We start from the raw sequence: 21,850 nt of genomic DNA, 5'->3' as shown, positions 1-21,850 counted from the left end.
TCTTCCTTAATTTTCCCCGTTCATGGAAGAGGGAGTTCTTAAGGTCTGTTTATTATAACAGTTAACATTTATTGTGTGTTCACTGTGTGCTGTCAGTGCTGTTCTAAATTTTTGTATGTGTTCATTTAATTCTCACAACAGCCCTAAGAAGGTGAGATTATCATTGCCCTTTACAGATGAGGAAACTGAAGCACAGAGAAGTTAGGTAACTTGCCCAAAGTCTTAGCAAAGGAGCAGAGGTGGGATTCAAATCTAGGCAGTCTGACTCCAGAACCTGCCCTCTTAGTTTACTAAAAGTCGTCTGCACTGTTTTACTTTTTCATATGTTGTTAAATATCTTACATTCTTCTTCAGAATCTGCAAAAAATATTTTAAGGAAAATTACAGCTTTGCAAAGTGTATACAAGCTTATGAAATAATAACTAACGTTTATTGAGCACTTCCAGTATAATAGTATAATAGTTGAGGCTTTACCTCCTTTCATGACATTATTTTAATGTTACTTTGACTAAATCTTGCTAATTTTTTTAGTGCATTAATAAAATGGCATACATTAGGATTGGCACCCAATTTATCATTATGCATCACCTTAATTTTATTGGGAAAATGTCACATTTTAAATTGAATAAGTTATTTACCCATAGGATTATAAAATATCACAATGCTTTTGATCTACTGATTGACAATATTATTTGTATTTTAGGCTTTTGTTCAAATGGGAATTAGATTATGCTGTAGTTTTCTAATTTTGTATCTTTCAGCTGTAGAATTGTTTCTTTAAATGAAATCTTACTTGGACCCTTCATATATCAACTAGAAAAGTCAGAGCTGTTCTGTTTGAAACTGGGGGTGTGTTGTGCTTGGGGTCCACCTGGAACTCCCTGAAGCATTGCTGATGAACCATAGGGCTCCCTGAAGCTCATTTTGAAAACCAATTAGCTCTAGTAAAATATGTTAATAAATACTGTGTTTACTTTACCTATCATAAAATAGGTGCTAAAGTATTTATCACTGAAGTGAGTAATTGGCCGACATCTTACTTAACTAGTTTTTTTCCACCTTGCTATTTCATTTTAATAAACAACATTAAGTATAAGTGAATCAGTTTTATGCAAAGCAAATCAGAAATTTAAATTTTCTCTAGTTTTTGAAATAATTTATATTTGCTTCCTTTTTTTTTGCATTTACTTATAGCTAGGTATATTTTGTAAGCTTTATTTCTCCTTTTTATTTAGATGAATAATACTGCAGCTAGTCCAATGTCTACTGCAACTTCAAGTAGTGGAAGGAATACAGGGAAGTCTATAAGCTTTGCAACAGAATTACAGAGTATGATGTAAGTATATCCTTGCATGCTATTGCTATTACTATTTTAAATTTATTCATGTTGAAAGGCAATAGACATAACATTTATAAAATGGGAATAATTTGTTATTAATCAAGTAAAAATGAAATACTGTGATAACATTTTAAATTGCTGTATGTAGAGGCAAAATTGGTTAAAAATGCTACAGTGGTACTATATTTGAAAAATGAGTATTGGTTCATCTTTATAAATGATAGAATGAATAATTATGTGGACATATTTGCTCTAATTATTATTTGTCTGAGTCTGTGTTATGTATTGTTTATTTCTATTCTAGTTTATAGATTTAGGAAGTTTTGAGACTGATTATATTCTTGGACGGTTGAAATGTTTTCACGTGGAAGGTCTTAGTTTTTCTCAACTGTCATAATAATTCAATAAGCCTAGTTTAAGTTAGTTTTTAGTTTTGATAATATTTGAAATCGCTGTTTCAGAACATTGGGGAAAACTTAGAGCATTTAAAAAACAGATGTATTCAATCTTTGGGAAGTTGCAGAGTCGTTAAGATTTCTTAAGACTCTGTTCAGCTTGATTTCTGGTTTCTTGCATTAAGTGAAACTACATCTCTTGATTTGTTAAGAGGTGGCACATTTATTAGAAATGTCTTTTGACACATGGTAGTTTTTCATTATTTTGGTTCAGGAGACAATTGTGTGTATAAGATGGGGGATCACATATTATAGTGCTCTTCTTATCCTGTGGATTCATGACTTATCCTGTGGATTCATATTCATACTCATGACGTATCAGGTAGTTTAAAAGAATATTTCTGTTGAAGGTTTAAGTGTCTTCCTCTTGTGGTTAAATTGATAGCCTTCATAGTTCAATTAATGTCACTATGTGATGATTACTGTTAAAAGGTAAAATGAGTTTGAGTATATGTCTTGTAATTGCATGATGAACTTACTTTATACAATATTGAAAACATTTAGTTCAGGAGCTCTCAAACTTTTTGGCCTCAGGATCCTTTTATACTTTTAATCATTGAAGATCCTGAAGAATATTTATTTATTACGGTTATAGTTATTAATATTTATTACTTAGAATTTATTATTAAAAATTTTTTTTTTTTTTGAGTCAGAGTCTCACTTTGTTGCCCAGGCTGGAGTGCAGTGGCACAATCTTGGCTCACTGCAACCTTCATTTCCTGGGTTCAGCGATTTTCCTGCCTCCGCCTCCCAAGTAGCTGGGATTACAGGGGCGTGCCACCACACCCGGCTAATTTTTGTATTTTTTTTTTTTTTTTTTTTTTTGAGACGGAGTCTCGCTCTGTCGCCCAGGCTGGAGTGCAGTGGCGCAATCTCGGCTCACTGCAAGCTCCGCCTCCCGGGTTCACGCCATTCTCCTGCCTCAGCCTCCCGAGTAGCTGGGACTACAGGCGCCCGCCACTGCGCCCGGTTAATTTTTTTCTATTTTTTAGTAGAGACGGTGTTTCACCATGGTCTCGATCTCCTGACCTTGTGATCCGCCCGCCTCGGCCTCCCAAAGTGCTGGGATTACAGGCGTGAGCCACCGCGCCCGGCCAATTTTTGTATTTTTAGTAGAGGCAGGGTTTTCCCATGTTGGTCAGAATTACTTAGAATTTAAAAAGAAAGACATTTATGTATTAATTTGAAAAGTAATAAACCTATTATATGTTAATATAAATAATATATTTCTTATAAAAATATTTTAAAGCCAAAAATTGATTGCACCTTTCAGATGAGATGCCAATAAATGTGACATATTTAGCAACTGTATGAAGTGAGCCTATATTTTAAATTATGGAGAATTTTAAGGGTTTATGCTTATGTACATTTTTGTGGATTAGTTTAAGTTTTTTCATTATAGTTTAGTGGCTTTATATTAAGAATCTTTTATGTTGTATTATGTTAATTATGTTTAAAAATACTAAGCATGTTTTAAAAGTTTTAGAGTAAGGTGAAAAAATTCATTTTCTGTAGAGCTGGTTCATTGATTTACCTTGTATTTTTAAAACTTTTAATTTGGGAATTTTCAAGCTTACAGTGTAATGAAACCCATATATCCATAATCGGGCTTTAACAATAATTGTGTTTTTCCAGTCTTATTTAACCTTTCTCCTTACCTTTCTCCCTTTAAAAAAAAAAAAAAGTATTTTAAAGCAAATCCCAGACATCTTATTTCGAAATTTATAGTATTTATTAAAACAATATACTTGTTAGTAAAGTTAAAAACAGATGTCCTATAGCAGAAGTCAACAAACTATGGCCATGGGCTTGCTGCCTATTTTTGTAAATATCATTTTCATTGTACCATAGCCAGGCTTATTCATCTATCTGTTGTCTATTGAAGCCTTCAGCTCTGTGCCAGAGTTGAGTATTTGCAACAGAGACTATATGACCTGTAAAACTGACAATATTTGCTATATGGTCTTTTACAGAAAAAGTTTGATAATCTCTGATCTGTAAAAGACAGTTGTCTTTGAGAAGAAGGCCACAAAAATTAAAAATAAAAATTAAAAAACCTATGTACCCACCAAAATTAGAAATAAAATATTAAAAAAACCAAACTCTGTTCCCACAAAAATTAAAAATTAAATTAAAAGCTTGTAGAGTATTCTTTTGTCATTTATACTTAGGAGAATTTCTGTTTAGTGCATTTGATGGACCTTGGGCCATTTTAAAAAAACTGAGAAAAAATAAAGGCTAAATTCAGCACTTTCTTATTAAATACTTTTGCAAACATCTTCCCAACCAATGTACCTAAGCTGGCTTCGGAATGCAAAAGTTATTGTTGGCTACAACTCTGGAAGAAATGTACATTTTCCTTCTATTTCAGACCTCATAGAGAGGCCATTCCTAATAGTTACATTCATCATTTATAGTTTGAAGCTTTCCCCCCCCTTATGAATTTCTTTATAGAACAGGGAAACAGGGCCAAAATTGGGAGAGTCTTTTTAAATTTACCAGTATTTCTATTGTTATCAAGATTTTTAGGCTTTTGATTGTATAAAATTAGACTCAATATATATTTAATTCTTATGTGTATTTCAAATGAGAAAGTGTGGACTTATGCTGCTATGTTTATTTTGTGTTACAGTAATTTCATTTTGGGAATCCCTACTTTACTGCTGCTGTTCATGGTTCTAAGCCTTTTACATTGCTCCTTTTCAATCCTCTGCTGCTGCCTTCCCCATCCATTCACTATTAATGAGTTGTTGTTCTTTTGGGTCCCTGGCCTCTAAATAAGTAACAATATTGTAGTGTCATTTCTGGGGAATGGTTTCACTGAAAGTTGTCTAGTTGTCAAGCACAAATGAAATGGTCATGATCTGCTATTAAATATAGAACTGGCAACCAATCTGTCCTAGTATTAGAGCCTTGGAGAACTTACTGTATTTTGAATTTGGGTGGTAAATTCCACCAGTGAAACATTCTTAACAGAAGTTTTTTTTGTTTGTTTGTTATTTTTTGTTTTTTTGTTTTTTGTTTTTTTGAGAGGAATCTAGTTTTGTTGCTGGGTTGGAGTGCAGTTGCCCGATCTCTGCTCACTACAACCTCTGCCTCCCGGCCTCAAGTGACTTTTCTGCCTCAGCCTTCCAAGTAGCTGGGAATACAGACATGTGCTACCACGCCAGGCTAATTTTTGTATTTTTAGTAGAGATGGGGTTTCACCATGTTGGCTAGGCTGGTCTCAAAGTCCTGACCTCAAGGGATGCACCTGCTTTGGCCTCCCAAAGTGCTGGGATTACAGGCGTGAGCCACCATGCCTGGCCTCTTCTTACAGATTTCAAACGAAAGGATTAGTAGTCTAACAAGTGTTAGTGGGTTGGGATGGATGATAGCAGTTGTGCCTTACCTAGTGCATATAACTGAGCATATTTGCTCTATGCTGTTTATCACCGCTCCTTTGAATAACCTGTACTGGAATGGTCCAGAGGTTTTTCATTTTTAGGTTATTGAACTCAAGCAGCCTGTAAATTTGAAAATGAAATCTTTTCATCGATATTACAGGTATTTTAACAAACTTCTTCAGAATTTTAAGTAATTTAAATGCATTTTGAGAGTCTTCATTGAGTTCTTCCTTACTTTACCCATTTATATATTTCCTGCCTTGTCATGTACATTTTTAGAGTTACAGGCCTGAGTATGATGATGCCAGCTTTCACAGCTCAGTAGTGCTTAGTAATTATGTCACCACGTTTTTAAAAATTGGGAGTTTTTGGGATAAATAGCAATAACATTGAAAAAATCTTGTTTACATGTTACTTTTATATTGTAAGAATTCTTCCAAATGAAAATTTCATCCTTATCTAACATCCAGAAATTTAAAAAAATTTAATCAGAATTTGCTTACATATAATAAAATACATTTTTAAATTGTACAGTTCTACAATTTTTGCATTTTAAAAAATTACCTTTGTATTTTTGAGATGGGGTCTCTATGTTGCCCAGGCTGATCTTGAACTCCTAGGCACAAGTGACCCTCCTGCCCCGTCTCCCAAATAGCTTGGACTACAGGATTGTGCCACTGTGCCCAGCTAAAAATCATTTACTGAGTCCTTCTTATATGGTAGGAACTGAATGCCTTCAAGAGGCATATAGTCTAGCAGTAGAGAAGGAGACAAATATTTGTAATGAAATAGGATGCGAAAAATTCCATGATAGTACAAAGGAGGGAATGAGGAACTCTTCTGAGGATAAGCTACCTACGTTTAGGTCTGTAGTTCTGCCCGCTTCCTGGAATGTCTGTTGAGTATTCTGTGAGCACCTCGAATTTAGAATGTCCAAAACTGAACTAATAATTTTCTCAGTAACATTTGCTGCTTCTCCTGAGTGTGTTTGGGATAAATAGCAATGACCATTTATTCACTGCTGCACTATACTAGACCTTTGTTTTATATGTGAAATGGTATCACTTGACTATTTTTTAAGTATTATGAAGATATGAGCTGTGAAAGAATGTGTGCCCTCTTCATCTAACTTTAGAGAGCCCTGATATGTATAGTCTCTGAATTTTTAGTAGACGGGTTTTTAAGCTAACACAGGCTTCCTTCAGATATTGTTTCCCTGGTTCATTTAAGTTTTTCAGGAAACTGGAAGAAATAAAAACTCCTGAAGATAAAAAGTACGAACCTACTATAATTCCAAAGGTGCTTTAATAGTATCAGTGATAATAATGAATGCTTGTATAGAGCATGCTGTGTACCAGACACTCTCTTGAGTACTTCCCATATGCCATTTCATTTCATCCTCACACAACTCTGTGAGGGTAGATGCTATTATTCCCCTTTTATAGATGAAAGAATAGAGACACAAAGGTGGAGTAACTCACCAAATATTATCCTATAGTCAGTGGCAAATTCTGGATTAAAGCCAGAAAGTCTGATTGCAGATTCCGTGCTCTTGACACTTACGCTAAACTACATTTCAGTTAATAAACTTTTTATTTTGATTTACAACATTTAGTTTATAAATTAACTTTTAACAGTTTATGTGTGACTACTGTGCTATAATGAAATAAAATGTGGAAGCTGAATGTTTTTTCAGTTGATTGCTTGGTTATTAGTAACGAGGTCCCAGGTGATCCTCCTGCCTCAGCAAGTAGCTGGAACTACAGGGGTAGGTCACCACACCTGGCTGATTTTTGTATTGTTTTGTAGAGGGAGGATTTTGCCATGTTGCTCAGGCTGATCTTTTTTTTTTTTTTTTTTATGGAGATGGAGTCTCGCTCTGTCGCCCAGGCTGGAGTGCAGTGGCCGGATCTCAGCTCACTGCAAGCTCCACCTCCCGGGTTCACGCCATTCTCCTGCCTCAGCCTCCCGAGTAGCTGGGACTACAGGAGCCCGCCACCTCGCCCGGCTAGTTTTTTGTATTTTTTAGTAGAAACGGGGTTTCACCGTATTAGCCAGCATAGTCTCGATCTCCTGACCTCGTGATTCACCCGTCTCGGCCTCCCAAGTGCTGTGATTACAGGCTTGAGCCACCGCGCCCGGCCGCTCAGGCTGATCTTGAACTCCTTGGCTCAAGTGATCCTCCCACTTTGACCTCCAAAGTGTTGGGATTAGAAGCATGAGCGTCTGTGCGCAGCCTGTCATTTTTATATTATCATGGCATTTGTTGTAGTTTCCTGTATCTTAACAAATTTTTTTCAGTAAGGGCATATCAGTAACTAAAAGAAAGGATAATTCTCATGGAAATTCTATACTTACCATATACTCCTTATTAGATGCTCATATTTGTGTTATTTCATAATTTTGGATATAAATATGGCCATGTTATTTGAATATTTAAATGTCTATCCTACTTTTATGTTTTATCACTGTTAAATAATCGTTGATCTTAATTCCTCATATTTAAATTACACTAAAATATGTGGTAAACTTACCCATTTACTTTTTGTGAAATGCATCTGTTTGGGATATTTTAAGATATGCTTTAGTTTATAACTATAATAGTAATCAGGAATGTTTTCAAATTGTAATGTGAGAATATGTATTAAGGCAGATTTCCTGAAAGTGAGAATATGTATAAAAGCAGATTGAGAACATAAAAACACTGTGTAATGGAAAGTCTTTTTTCCTTTCAGGAATGAAATAGGAAATCTTTAAGTTTCTAGATCCAGTTAAATTAAGTGCTTGTGTTAAAAAATGTCATTTTATAAATGTGGCTAAATAAAATAATTTATTTTTTTAAAATATTACTATCAGTTCTCTCACGAGAAGGTAATAATTAGAACTTTTAGTTTAGGATTATATGTGTAATTACCAGGGAAAAAAGTATCTTGCTTACTTATAGAAATGAATTCTTGAAATTCAGGCAGATGAAGTTATTTGAGTAATTCTGTGATGAAAATCCTTAGTTATGTGGGGAAAAATAGGTAAAAATTCACAGATCCATCAGCCTAAAATTGCAGTATAGTTGCTGATTATCACATTGGAGAGTGGCAATCCCTGTTCTGAACTAATTTGATGGTAGAGCCAGGCTGTACCATCATACATTTCACCATGTTCCTGAATACTTCTCTAGACTCTACTAAAGTGTTATGTGATTTATGTACAGTATTAACTTTCAAAAATCTGAAAACTTTGTATTCTGAAATGCATGTTTCAGATAAGAGATTGTGAACTTGTATCTACCTCACAGGGTTAGTACGAAGATTAAATGAGATGATTGAACTAAAACACTAGTATAGTTCCTGGCAGATGATAAACATTGTGCTATTGTTACCATCACCTTTTTAAAAAATAAATATCATCATCAACACACTGATTAAGGATTTTATAAAAAGTAATTCAAGTATAGGGGGAAATATTTGCAATTTAATGGGAAGAATTTCATAATTATAGAGAAGAAAGGATTTGTCTGCATTATAGCATGCTGTAGAACTTTCCACAGTGATAGAAATTTTATTTCTTTTTTGTCCAGTGTGATAGCCACTAGCCACGTGTGCCTATTGAGTATATTAAATAAGCCAGGCAGCTGAGCAACTGAATTGTAAATTTTGTTTAAGTTTAGCCCTAAACTTAGCAAATAGCTACTATATTGAGCAGCACAGAAGAAATATAGTAAATATAAATTATATATAGAATGCTGCTTTTCTGGGTTGCATGTATTATATTTTTATTGAGATTGGGAAAAATACATTTTACATGTTATAACCTGTTTTTATATTTGATTTTAACACAGTCGTTGATCTACTTTTTTGCCCTCTCTCTTTTTTAAGTTGTCATTGTCCCACAGTTCTTTATAGCTTTGAAGATGCTAATTTTTGGCTACTTTGGCAAGTCAGATTTGATTGAGAAGTTTAATATTACATTTATGTTCCATTTTTTAGAAAGTATGAATAATAAAGAAATGTGTTCAGTTTCTTAAAAATGATCTTTTGTGAATGTGTGTTCTCTCTCTCTCTCTATATATATATACACACACACACACTTAGTCTTTCTGAAAAATCCGCTGACTGTAGCTCTGAATGTATTGTATTACACTTGATTATCATGTCAGCATGTATAATTGAATATATAATGTCATCATGAGTTTTAGGTTCTCATTTTTATGTAGCTAGATTTGCAAAATTTCTGGTAGCTGTGAAATTAGCAATATGTTATGAAGTGTTCTATCAATTCATTATTTTTATTATGGTGATATTTTGAAAACCTGTTAATTTAAATGTACCAGCTTCAAAATTTATCTTTAGAAAAGTGGGGCGAGGTGTGGTGGCTCATGTCTGTAATCCCAGCACTTTGGAGGACTGAAGTCGGGGGATCTCTTGAGGCCAGGAGTTTTGAGACTAGCCTGGGCAACATACTTGAGATGCTGTCTCTACAGAAAATAAAATTAAAAGCAGTTATCTGGGCCCTGTAGTCCCAGCTACTTGGGAGGCTGAGGCAGGAGGATCACTTGCATCTAGGAGGTCAGGGCTGCAGTGAACCATGATCCTACCACTGTTCTCCAGCCTGGGTAACACAGTGAGACTGTCTCAAAAAATAAAAAATAAAAAAGGTGCTAGATAAAAATGGATTCTTCATTACTAAAAATGTATCAGAGAGTGGTTAATAATTTTAGATAGGAAATTAATATTTGATGCCTATGATTATATATTGATTTGCCTCTTTACAGTAAATTCTGTAAATTAAAAAGGTGAGTGTAATTTTAGAAAAGAATAGTAAATTCTTAATATAGAGGAATAAAACTTGCTGATTTTGACTTTTTGCTGGTTCTGAAGTCCCATGATAGTTAAGTTTGCCAAAGCACAGTTTTGATTATCTCTAGATGTGAGATTGGTGGGCACTTTTACATTACAGTCAAAGAAATGAGAATTGGGCCAGGTGAGGTGGCTCATGCCTATAATCCCAGCACTTTGGGAGGCTAAGGTGGGCAGATCACTTGAGGTCAGTCAGGAGTTCAAGACCAGCCTGACCACCATGGTGAAACCCTGTCTGTACTAAAAAAAAATAAACAGTAGCCAGGTATGCTGGCACATGCCTTTAATCACAGCTACTTAGGAGGCTGAGGCAGGAGAATCGCTTGATCCTAGGGGCTGGAGGTTACGGTGAGCTGAGATTGCGACACTACACTCCAGCCTGGGTGACAGAGCGAGACTCTTGTCTTGAAAAAAGAAAAAAAAAAAGAAATGAGAATTGATACATTATGATGTGTTTTAAGATGTTAACATGTATTAACATATATGTGTGTATATGTATGTGTGCTTTTAATATGCTAAAATATATCAAAAATATATATTCAAATGAGGATGCCATCTTTTGCAAATATATCTTTTTTGGACATCTGTGTAGACTTTAAAAAAAATCTTAACTGTGAAACACCATATGCCTTTGAAAAAAATGTTGTAGTCATTAGAAAGTTTTCTAATTGGCATAAAATTTTTTTTCCTATGACAGAAGAGAGTACACAACCACTTTTCTAGAGAAGAGGAGTGACAACTATTATCTTTGACTGCTTTCTTCTTCTTTACCTTTGATAGGTTTCTGTGTCTTAAAACAGCTACGTTACAACCAGTTTTTGCCATGGCTGGTAGAGTCCTATTAGCCTTTCATGACTTTCTCTCTCTTCCGGTATTACACTGGTCAGTAATGTGTGTTTAATGGGGAAAGGGGGGGGGAATTAAATTTTTGGGGTTGGCCTGGCAATCAATTAATATTTATTTATTCAACAAAAAAAACATTCTTTTTGGTTGGAATTACTTTCCAAACATTCAGACTTGGAATACAACCCATTTCTAAGTCAAGCACTGATAGTATTTTTTTATTCCGCCTCTTCCAGTTTAGAATCTGAGCGTATCAATGTCTTTTATATATCTCTAATCTTTTAGAAGTATGTGAACGTAGTTAATGTTTATTTTTAATAGAAATAAAACTTCACTTATCTGGAATTTGTAATTAAATACAAATATTTCAAAGGGCAAATTGGTACAAAGAAAAATAATGCTACATCTGAGTGATTAAGGTAGCATGATACAGTGGAGAAGACTAGTTTTGGAGCTACAGGATCTTGGTTCACTTCTTTCTGTATTGGTGGATTTTATATTTTAGGAACAGTTAACCCCCACCCCCAATAAAAAATCCTGGAAATTTTATGGGTAGGAGAGCTGTTATATCAACATTTTATTCTATAATAAATGAAGTATTTTTTTATATTTCCTCATAGAGACAGTTGTTTTCTGAAAAGAAAAAAATCAGAAAATACAGAAAGATAATAATTAACACCTTAATTATTAAATTAAAGTGCTTATTGGAACTGGGCATGGTGGCTCATGCCTGTAATCCCAGCACTTTGGGAGGCTGAGGCAGGAGAATTGCTTGAGCCCAGGAGTTTAAGACCACCCTGTACAACACAGTGGTACCCCATCTCCAAAAAAAAAAAAAAAAAAAAAAAGAGAACGAAAAGCCAGGCCTTTTGGTATGCTCCTGTGGCTCCTGATGCTTGGGAGGCTGAGGTGGAAGGATTGCTTAAGCCCAAGTGGTTGAGTCTGCAGTGATCTGTGATCGCACCACTGCACTTTAGCCTGGGTGACAGAGTGGGACCCTGTCTCCAAAAAAAAACTCAGAGTGCTATTAAGGTTTTGGTATTTATCTTTCCAGTTTCTTTCCAATGCATACAAAAAATTAAAAAATACCAAAAGCGTGTATTATAATTACTACTGTGTAACTTGGATTTTTACTTAATATCTATCTTTTCCATGTTGATAAATACACAGCATTATCTTTATAAGCTGTACTATAAACCCTAGCCTCAAGCGATCCTCCCGCCTCAGCCTCCCAAAGTGCTGGAAATACAGAGGTGACCTGCTACACCTGGCCTAAAACTGTTTTTTTTCTTTTTCTAAATATGTCTAGAGATATCTGCATAGCAACATATAAGAGACTGTGTGTGTGTGTGTGTGTATGTGTATGTGTGCATGCATGCATTTGTGTAGTTACTGTTTGAATAAATCAGGAAGCTTCAAACGCAGTGAAGCCCCTTATTATCCAAGGAAACAGACAAGCCCTAAATGAGTTAGCAGTGGCAGTAGAAGTAATGAGATCTTCACACAGATAAGCAAAAAAGAAGATCGTAAAAGTGTCTATGATTCCTGTCCAAGCGAGTCATACACTTTGGGGGTGTGTACGTTTGTGTGTGACTTAATGTTTTGTTAAGTTCTTAGTAATTTTTAGTCATTATTGTGCTTTTTTGGTACCTGTCCTTTTTTTCTTTCACCTACTATATTGTGAACAACTGTCTATGTTATCAGATCTTTTTATTTCATTGTTTGTATATCTATCATATTATTTTTAATCCCCTGCTGTTAAGTAATTAGGTTATGTCCAGTTTTTCCACTATTATTAAAAATGATATAATGGAAGCTTGATACCTACTATTTGAAAGTCATGGAGGAATTTTTGAGTCCAAAGACTTTTTTGATACTAACTTGCTAATTTTTCCCATAGGAAAGTTGAACTAACATGTATTTCTATCAAGTTATAAGAGTACCTCTCCATCTTCCCTCACAATTTTTAACAGTAAAAATATTGTGTTGATTTTCAGCATTTCTTTGACAACTGGGCTTGAAAATACTTTGGCCATATGTATTTCTTCTTTTGTGCTTGTCTATATTCTTAGTATAATTATACTTATTTTATTTTTTTCCTGTTAAGGACCTTTGATATACTAAAGGCACTAACCTTTTGTTGGTTATATTTGGCATTTTCCCTATTTTCCCCGCCAGCCCCTAAATCTTTCGGTTTCCTTAAGGTTCGTATATAGTGATTACAAAAAAAATAAGAGTTTTTGTTGCTCATGTAGTTTAATCAGTCTTATATATCTTATTGCTTCTGTCTTTGACAGAATGTCCTACCCTTGATTTTGATACATATCTTTATGCACTTTCTTACGTTTTGTATTTTTAGTTTCTATGGTTTTAATATTTAATCCATTGTTTTGTTGTATGATGTCAGGGAGGGTTCTAAGAATAATTTTTCTTCAAATTGATTTGTCAGTGGTCTTACCATCTCAAATTATATAAGCCTTCATTTCTCCTCAGAATTGAAATACTACCTTCATCAGATAATAAATTACTTTAAAATTTTCTGCTTTGTTCTATTGAGTAGTCTGTTTCTTTGCCAGTACTGCATTATTTTAGTTATTATAGCTTCTTAATGTGTTTTAATAGTTAGTATTATAGTTCAAGTCTATCCGCATAACTTTTCTTTTTTAAATATTTTTGACTCTTTTCCTATTTTTATTTTTCCAGATGAATTTTTAGGAATCATTTTATCAAGTTCCAAAACAAATTCTAAGTGCAAATTTTAAGTAGTTTCATTTTTCTTTTCTTTTTCTGCTTTTTGCTGTGTACTCAGATTTCAGACATTGGTCTGTGCAATTCATTTTACTTTTAAAGTTGATTAATGAAATCATTTTACATTTAGAAAGTTTATTTGAAACAACACTGGAGAGAAACAGTAAAAACAACTGACTAATGAGTGGGCTGGTTAACTACTGTACTATTAGAGACTGAAGAACTTCTCAGTTTTCTTTAATATTTGTTTTTCTTGCTAGAATGTAGAATTGTGCTGTGACTGCAGTATGTAAAAATCAGCCAAACTCTTCCCTCAATTTTAAATCATGCAGTTATTGTCTTAATTTTGAATGGTAGACATGGCTGGAAATAAATGACCAGTTTAATTTTTGAATAGATATATAAAACTGCATTCTGACTAATAGAATTATATATGTAGATATCTATGCAATATAAGTAATAAAGAATAAAGTTATTTAATATATTTTTATCTCATAAATACATGAAGATAATCTAAGTGACCAAATGATTCTATTTTAAATAAATTATTTCTACAGTAGATTATGAATATTAATGACTACTTATAAACAGAATACTAGGTACAGTTGCTTCATAGTACTCTGCTTGTAATACAGTGATGTCCTAGTGAATCATAGAAGCATAAAATGTACTTTGTGTCTAGGATAAATAGTCCTAATCTGTAATTTTGTTTGAATTTATAGATTTATTTTTATAGTTTTTGTTTTCTCTCCCTTTGGCAGCTGGTAATTTTGTTGCTGTCATGCCAGACTCCAGCAGTGTTTCACCTTCTTTCCTTTTGAATGTTGCTTCCAGTCTACAATAGTATAGTAATCAAATTTATTAGATTTGTATCTATAATAAGAGATCATCAACTAGGAAAAGTTGATACACTTTCTTTTCTGGAAAAAACTACTTGATCTTCGGTGCATAACCATAATACCAATTTTGAGAGGGGTTTGCTTACTCCTTGGTTCAGATTTTTTGTTGTATTTTCTAAGGCTGAAATTGTCAGGTAGATGATCAGAGGTTATTTGTAAGTCCTTTGGGAGTGACTCTTTTCTCAATGAAATACAGTTAGGATTTTTAGTTAGATTGCTAAATCTGTAGTTCAGTACACTTTCTTTGCTTATAAAAAACGTCAGGTAATATTTATTTTCAGCTATGCCTAATTACCATTCATATCATTTTAAAGAAGTCGGCAAGACAGCTGGTTGGGATGGCAAAGGTTTGAGGTAGGGGAGTTGGAAGAGAGTGGTAAAGGTTTGTCATGTCAGTGGTAGAGTTAGGGAGAGAAAGCTAATTAAGAATATGCTCATTGTTGCCTAAGTTGTCAAGGACTCAGCTGAGCTTAGTCAACATTTATAAGGCCTCTAACACGCTCTGTTCCAGTCTTTCGAAGTGCTCAGCAGCTGGGCATAGGGCTGAGAAAGAAAGATAATTGGGTTAATTTAGGTATTTGAAGGGCAGATGTGGCAGAAGGCTATTGAAATTTGAGATGTTGGAGGTTCTGATCACTAATTTTGGGCTGGTTGGGAAGGATAGAATAGAAAGTATGGAGTTGATCAATTTGGAGAAAAATGGGGAGGGAGAAGGGATTGGAGATTTTAGTGAAGTATAAAACTAGGTAGAGTAGAAGTAGTCATTAAGAGAGCTGGAGGAACAGAAAATGTAACAGAAAATACAAGTATCACCTTGGAAATCCCATCTTCCCGGAAGTCTTCTTTGACCTCTCTACTCAGTTCCCTTTCTGTGTGCTGTGGTAACTTGTAATACTCTTTTAAGTCCTCATTTTACTATGTTACAGTGATCTTTGTATTTTTCTACCTCTCTTCCTCACCGTAAGCTCCCTGATTATGGGGATTGTTTTAAACTTCATGTTTTACAGTGCCTGGTACCTAAGTATTCCTGGTAGGTGTTGAATTTCGTAGAATTCATAGGAAATTGTGATCTTGATGGGACAGTGTAGTGTAGGAGGGCAGTCTCTGTGAGTGTGACTGAAGTGATGAGTGAGTAGTATACTTGAAGTGTTTTCACTAATTTAGCACTTTTTATTTTTGTATGTATCTTAGTTTCTGTGACCAGCTGTTACAGCGGTCCTCAACCTTTTTGACACCAGGGACCAGTTTTATGGAAGACATTTTTTCCACAGACCTGGGTTGGTGGGCTGGGAACAAGGGGAGTATGATTTTGGGGTGAAAGTGTTACACCTCACATCATCAGGCATTAGATTCTCATAAGGAGCGCACAACTTAGATGCCTGGCATGTGCAGTTCACAATAGGGTTGGAGAATCTAATGCTGCAACTGATTTGACACGAGGCAGAGCTGAGGTGGTAATGTTCACTCACCTCTTGCTGTGCAGCCTGGTTCCCAACAGGCCACGAACTGGAACTGGGGGTTGGGGACCCCAAGCTATTATAAATCAGTCTGAAAATGTAAAGACTTCATTCATTTGGACACTACCGGGATATCTTAAATTTCCTGATTAGAACCTGGCATTTAGCTGACAAAAAGAGCTTATCCTTAAAATTTTTTGTTGTTTTCATGTGTTTTATAAGCTTCCTTTAAAAGGCACAGTAATATGATTATGACCACATTTTAGCAGCCAGACATTATTTTTACAAATTATTATTTGCTTTGAAGTTAGTTTTTATCCCATTTTTCCCTCTCATTTCTACTCTCAACATTTAGTCTGAAGCAGTGTTAATCAGCAAGTTTGTGGCTGTTACTGGTCTTCTGTGAGAAAGTAGCTTGAGCCAGAATGTAAACCAATTCCCTTCTTCCTTCGTTGAAATAGTTTTCTTGTGATAAAAGCAGAAATTAAACGGCGTGTATTACAAATTACCTAATGTAATTGATTTACATTCTGATGCTAATTCCTTGTATTTTATTGTGTGCTTGAAACAGTTCTTAGACTAGCACCTGTTGGCAGACCACATTTAATGTAGAAGATTATTATATACAAATGTTTTTGTTTATTCATTCATGAATACCAAGTGGATGCCTGCTGTGTACTATGCACTGTTCTAGGCTCTGGAGATGTAGCAGTGAATAAAACAAACACAAAATCCTTAATCTCATGGCTACATTCTAATTGTATTTAAAATATCAATATTATTTCTCATTTCTCAGAAATACTTTTGTTTTTGTGGTAAACTGTATCTTGCAGTTTACAGTTTTGTGCACTAAAAACTTTAGACTTAATTGTATGCATCTTTACATATAGTGGCAATACTACTATATAGTTTTGGCTCTGGTAATTTTTTTTCCTGTGACTAACAAAACCTTTGAAAAGAGTAATTGCTTATTTGAGTCACTTCCCAATTTTACTTGAAATTAGTTTTTCTGAAGCAAAGATCTTTTTATTTAAAAGGAATGTAAAAGGAATTACTTTTGAATAAAAGAGAACATTAACAACATGAACTGATTATGCAGTGGATGGAATTGTATGTTAAGCATTCATTGTTTGGTTGCCTTATATTCTGACAGATGACCTGTTTGTCAGACTTCAGAGTATTTTAGAGACTATAATGACATAATGTAATTTTAATGATGAAATATAAAGAGCAGCAAATTGATGAAAACCAGTGAAACAACCTATGATTTAAAAAAATGAATCTTCCAGTGCAATGGTTCCCAAACTTTAGTGTACATTAGAATCACCTGAGAGCCTTGCTGAACCATAAAACTGCTGGATCTCACCTCCAGCCTTTCTGATTGAGTAAATCAAGGGTGAACTCAACAATTTGCCTTTCAAATAAATTCCCAGGTGATATTGATGTTGGTGATCCAGAGACCATACTTGGAAAACCAGTGCTTTTATATAATGTTATCTTGTAGTGCCCCTGATTTATCAATAAGTGGCTAATTTAATCATAGGTGTAGCAGATGGTGATTTAAAGAAAACTCAGCAGGTAAACTGAAAGCCAAGAAATAACCAACATTTTTCTTAATCTGTATTTTAGTGGACTCATTAAATGGAAGATTGTGGTACAAAATATAGAGAATTATTGTGATTCCATAATTGTGACTTTAAATATGTAGAAGTAGACTGAAATACTAGTGATGTTCTTTTTTCCCCCTCTAGTGTAGTTGTCCCTAGAAGAACTAAATTGAAATTTAAATACCCTGTTTGTATTATAGGCAGTAACATTTATAATCAGGATCCCACTGATTATGTAGAGACAGAATTTAATGATACCAGTGGAAAGATTATAAACCTCTTTCTACTCATAAATTCATTTATTCAACATTTACTAAGTACATATGGTGTGCCATGAACTGTGTATACATTTGTGGAAATTAATAATTATAAATTGTGATAAGGACTCTGAAGGAAAATGTACAGGATACTATGAAATAGTAATGGGGGAACTAAAGCCTCCCAAAGAGAGTTCATTTAAACTGAAACATCGAGGATAGATAGGAATTTTGGTTACACAGAGTTGTGGGAAAAGGAAGTATCACTTCCATCACTAAATAGGTATTGTGCACTAACATCTTCCTATATATTATTTCATTTAACGCCCTGTTAGTTGAATGATTCTGCCTTTTTTTTTTTTTTTTTTTGAGGTGGAGTTTTACTTTGTCACCCAGGCTGGAGTGCAGTGGCAGGATCTTGGCTCACTGCAACCTCCACCTCTCGGATTCAAGTGATTCTCCTGCCTCAGCCTCCTGAGTAGCTGGGACTACAGGCATGTGCCACCATACCTGGCCGGGTTTTTTTTTTTTTTTTTTTGTATTTTTAGTAGAGACGAGGTTTCACCTTGTTGGTCGGGCTGGTCTCGAACTCTAGACCTCAACTGATCCTCCTAACTCAGCCTCCCAAAGTACTGGGATTACAGGTGTGAGCCACCGTGCCTGCCTATTGCCAAATTTTAGATTAAGAAAATGAGGAGACAATAGAACTAATGGTAGATAACTTTTTTTAGAATTTAGAATTTAATAGAAATTAAGTAACTTTCCAGAATCATCCACCTATTCTGTTGGTAGAACTGGGATTACATTAGGTCTTTCTGACTCCAGAGTCAGACTTTTAACTGCTATGTTATATTAGAGAGATTTAAACTTATTTTCTTAATTATTAAATAATGTAAGTATACCCCTTTTTTTTCTCATTTCTATGGAAATGAGAAAGGTGCTGCTTTTAATGTAAAAACAGCTAGACATAGCAGGCCATTTAGAAGGATACATACACAGACCACATATCCACACACGTGTTCACATGCATACATACCTATTTATATAACCTTAAACTTCCTCTGATTGTAAAAGTGATGCATTTATTTGAGATTTTGGAATCTCTAGAACTAAAGAAGGAAAGAATTTTTTCATTCACAGATAACCATATTGACATTCTGTTTCATTATTTCAGTAGGCATGTAGTATTTTTTAAAAATAGTAATTACACCGTGAATACAGAATTATTCTCTGATAAATAGACAGTGTTTTAATGAAATATACGTCTTTTTTTTAAAAAAAGAGAATTGTGAAGTTCTTTCTTGGATGTAGAAAAATAAAGTATTTGGATTTCACGCTTCTATTTAAAGGGAATAATCTCACAGGATTGTGTTTCTTTTATTTAAAACTTTTTTCTCTCTCATGTGCATACTCCCTTGCTTTTGCGGACAGACCCCAAGGATGCTGGGGAGTTTAAAAATATATGGAATGTAAGCCTTGCTGCATTTATGTTTATTAACCAGTTTAAAAAATATATTAAAGGTCAGATTTTGTTTTTGTCAAGCTTAACATCTTGCCTATAATGATACGTGGATATTCCTTTTGGGTTCATTATGTGCCATAGTGATTTATGTTGAGGTATTTCTTTTGTGCACATCTACCACCAAAAGATTTTAAATACAATTGCAGAACTTTACATTTGTAACTTGAGAAAGAAGGAAATACATCTTAAAAAGAAAATCAGAATACTCTTCCCTAACAGTCATATGTATATCAGTGAAATCGAATTCATTTTAAAGAAATATATCCACTGTAGTTTAATTTACGATATCTCTGAATTCTAAGCTGTTGAATATAAATTAAATTTAGATGTTAACCAGATGTCCCATTATTTCACTTATCTTAATATGATATATGTAAATAATTCTTTAGTCTTGGCTTCTTTCTTTGATAGTAAACTCACACATATTTGTGGGGTATTTTTATTGAAAATGTGTTCAGTTTTTAATTATATAAAGTACCACCTCTCTTTTCAGCCATAAAAGTTATTTTTAAGGCATTTTCTTTTCTTATATAGTATTTCTTTAGCTGTTACCATGTTCCTTTGCTAAGTCCTCCTACTTTTTGTTTAGGCAGTTATTTGTCCATCCACTTCCATCTAGTAGCTCATTAATTCATTTAAGAAATGTTCATTGAGGCTGGGTGCGGTGGCTCACGCCTATAATCCCAGCACTTTGGGAGACCAAGGTGGGCAAATCACCTGAGGTCAGGAGTTCGAGACCAGCCTGACTAACGTGGTGAAACCAGGTCTCTACTAAAAAAATACAAAAATTAGCCAGGCTTGGTGGCCTGTGCCTATAATCCCAGCTAGTCAGGCAGAGGGAAGAGAATCGCTTGAACCCGGCAGGTGGAGGTTGCAGTGAGCCGAGATTGCACCACTGCACTCTGGCCTGGGCAATAGAATGAGACCCTATCTCAAGAAAAAAAAAAAAAAATGTTTATTGAATTCCTATTATATGCCAGGCATTTGGCTAGATGATGTGAAAAGAAATTAAGAGTGGGAGAGAGGGGATTCTTGTGTATCTGTGCTACCAAGAGAGTGTGTAGTTTAGTGTACTGTATTGTATCTCTGTGCTTAATGAAGTTGCCTGTGGGGCTGCTTGGGAGGGCATGCGAGGTTCTAGCTACCCTCTCAACCCTTCTTTCTTTCAACCCTGTGGATTCCTTTAAAAATCTATTTTATTTATTGGGCTTTCTCACAGCATTTCCTATGAAAAATGGATTTTGCAATTAAAAAGCTTCAGTATCACCTGTCTAGTAGAATTATATATGTTTACATATATGTATAAGTAGAGTGAGAATCTTACACACATAGAAACTGAGAGAATGACAGGTGGTAGATGCAGATAAGTATGTGAAAAGAGTTACAGATGTACTACTGTAGGAATATGGAGGTAGATCAGAGAATTTTCAATTTGGAGGATGAAAGCTAGTGAAAATAGTGTAATTTGAGTTTTGTCTTCAAGAATAGGCAATATTTAGCCCTGTAGAGATTTGTAGGTAGGGTGACAGTGAGGATAGGTAGGGAATATTGCAAGTACAGGAGACAGCATGATCAAAGACACAGAGGCAGGGATAAGGCATCTGGGGCAAATAGCTTACTGTGTCTAGAGAGAAACTGGGTCATAGAAAATACAGATAAAACATGATTAGTATCAAAATGTGGCAAGCTTTGGCAGACTGAGGGGTTAAGTCTTTTTCAAAGACAATCGGAAACCTTTGAAAAATGTTTGAAAAGATAAAGGTATGGTGTGCATTGATACTCATTAAGAAGAATTGATAATGCAGCACGTAAAATGAGTTGGCTGTGGAAAGACCTGTTGTAGTAGTCCATGTAAGAGGGAATGGGAATGAAGAATAGCAATCTAGTGTAAGTGATATTGCGTAGGTTAGATTGTTAGGTCTTGGGGATTTATGAGATTAGAGAATTAGTTACCAAAAATGATTCCATGGTTTCTATCTTAGAGGACTAGCAAGCTGATCGTGCCATTAAGCTGCAGCATTAATTTATGAGCATTGGTTTATCATTTGTATCCTGATTGATTTTGAAAAGATTTGAGGAGTCTATCATAATTATTTATAATACCAAAGGATTAAAAACTGGAAATTGGGATGAAGCCTGAAAGGAGTAGAGATACAAAATTAATCTGGGAGGTAAAAGTCTGCGGAGATGCATGTAATAAAATCCCTCTGGTTGCTGAGATGGGCCAAAAGTTTTACTGTCAACTTCATAGCAAATAGGAAAACACGTCATTTGAGCATGACATTTTACAGTCTTTAACAATCAGGTGAACAAAAGTTTGATTTTCTTATAATACTGAATTGTAATAACTTATCTTTGATATTTTTATAGTGTCAAAGATTTTTATAAGTATCCCGACATCTTGTATTAATATCTCATTTAAATCTCAAAACATCCATGTGAGGCAGGGCAGATGGGTGGGTAGTTTTTCCTCTGTTTCATCCC

At 34.6% G+C, this 21,850-nt stretch overlaps 2 protein-coding genes across 5 annotated transcripts in view; one reads left to right on the top strand and one right to left on the bottom strand.

The window, feature by feature from the left end:
- Positions 1 to 21,850, top strand: part of SUPT3H (SPT3 homolog, SAGA and STAGA complex component) — a 552,672-nt gene that overhangs the window by 11,392 nt on the left and 519,430 nt on the right. For all 4 annotated transcript variants that reach the window (XR_012089179.1, XR_012089180.1, XM_073006039.1 and 1 more), the window contains one exon: positions 1,236 to 1,336. Coding sequence is in view for 2 of the 4 variants with exons in the window: in XM_073006039.1 (XP_072862140.1) it covers positions 1,236 to 1,336 (101 nt within the window). In the remaining 2 variants the exon portion in view is untranslated. The remainder of the gene's footprint in view (positions 1 to 1,235; positions 1,337 to 21,850) is intronic.
- Positions 1 to 21,850, bottom strand: part of RUNX2 (RUNX family transcription factor 2) — a 221,476-nt gene that overhangs the window by 182,368 nt on the left and 17,258 nt on the right. The gene's annotated exons all lie outside the window — the stretch shown is intronic.

The sequence above is a fragment of the Chlorocebus sabaeus genome, chromosome 17 (assembly GCF_047675955.1).
Source record: "Chlorocebus sabaeus isolate Y175 chromosome 17, mChlSab1.0.hap1, whole genome shotgun sequence".
Lineage (NCBI taxonomy): Eukaryota > Metazoa > Chordata > Mammalia > Primates > Cercopithecidae > Chlorocebus > Chlorocebus sabaeus.
This window is presented reverse-complemented; position numbering and strand designations above follow the sequence as displayed.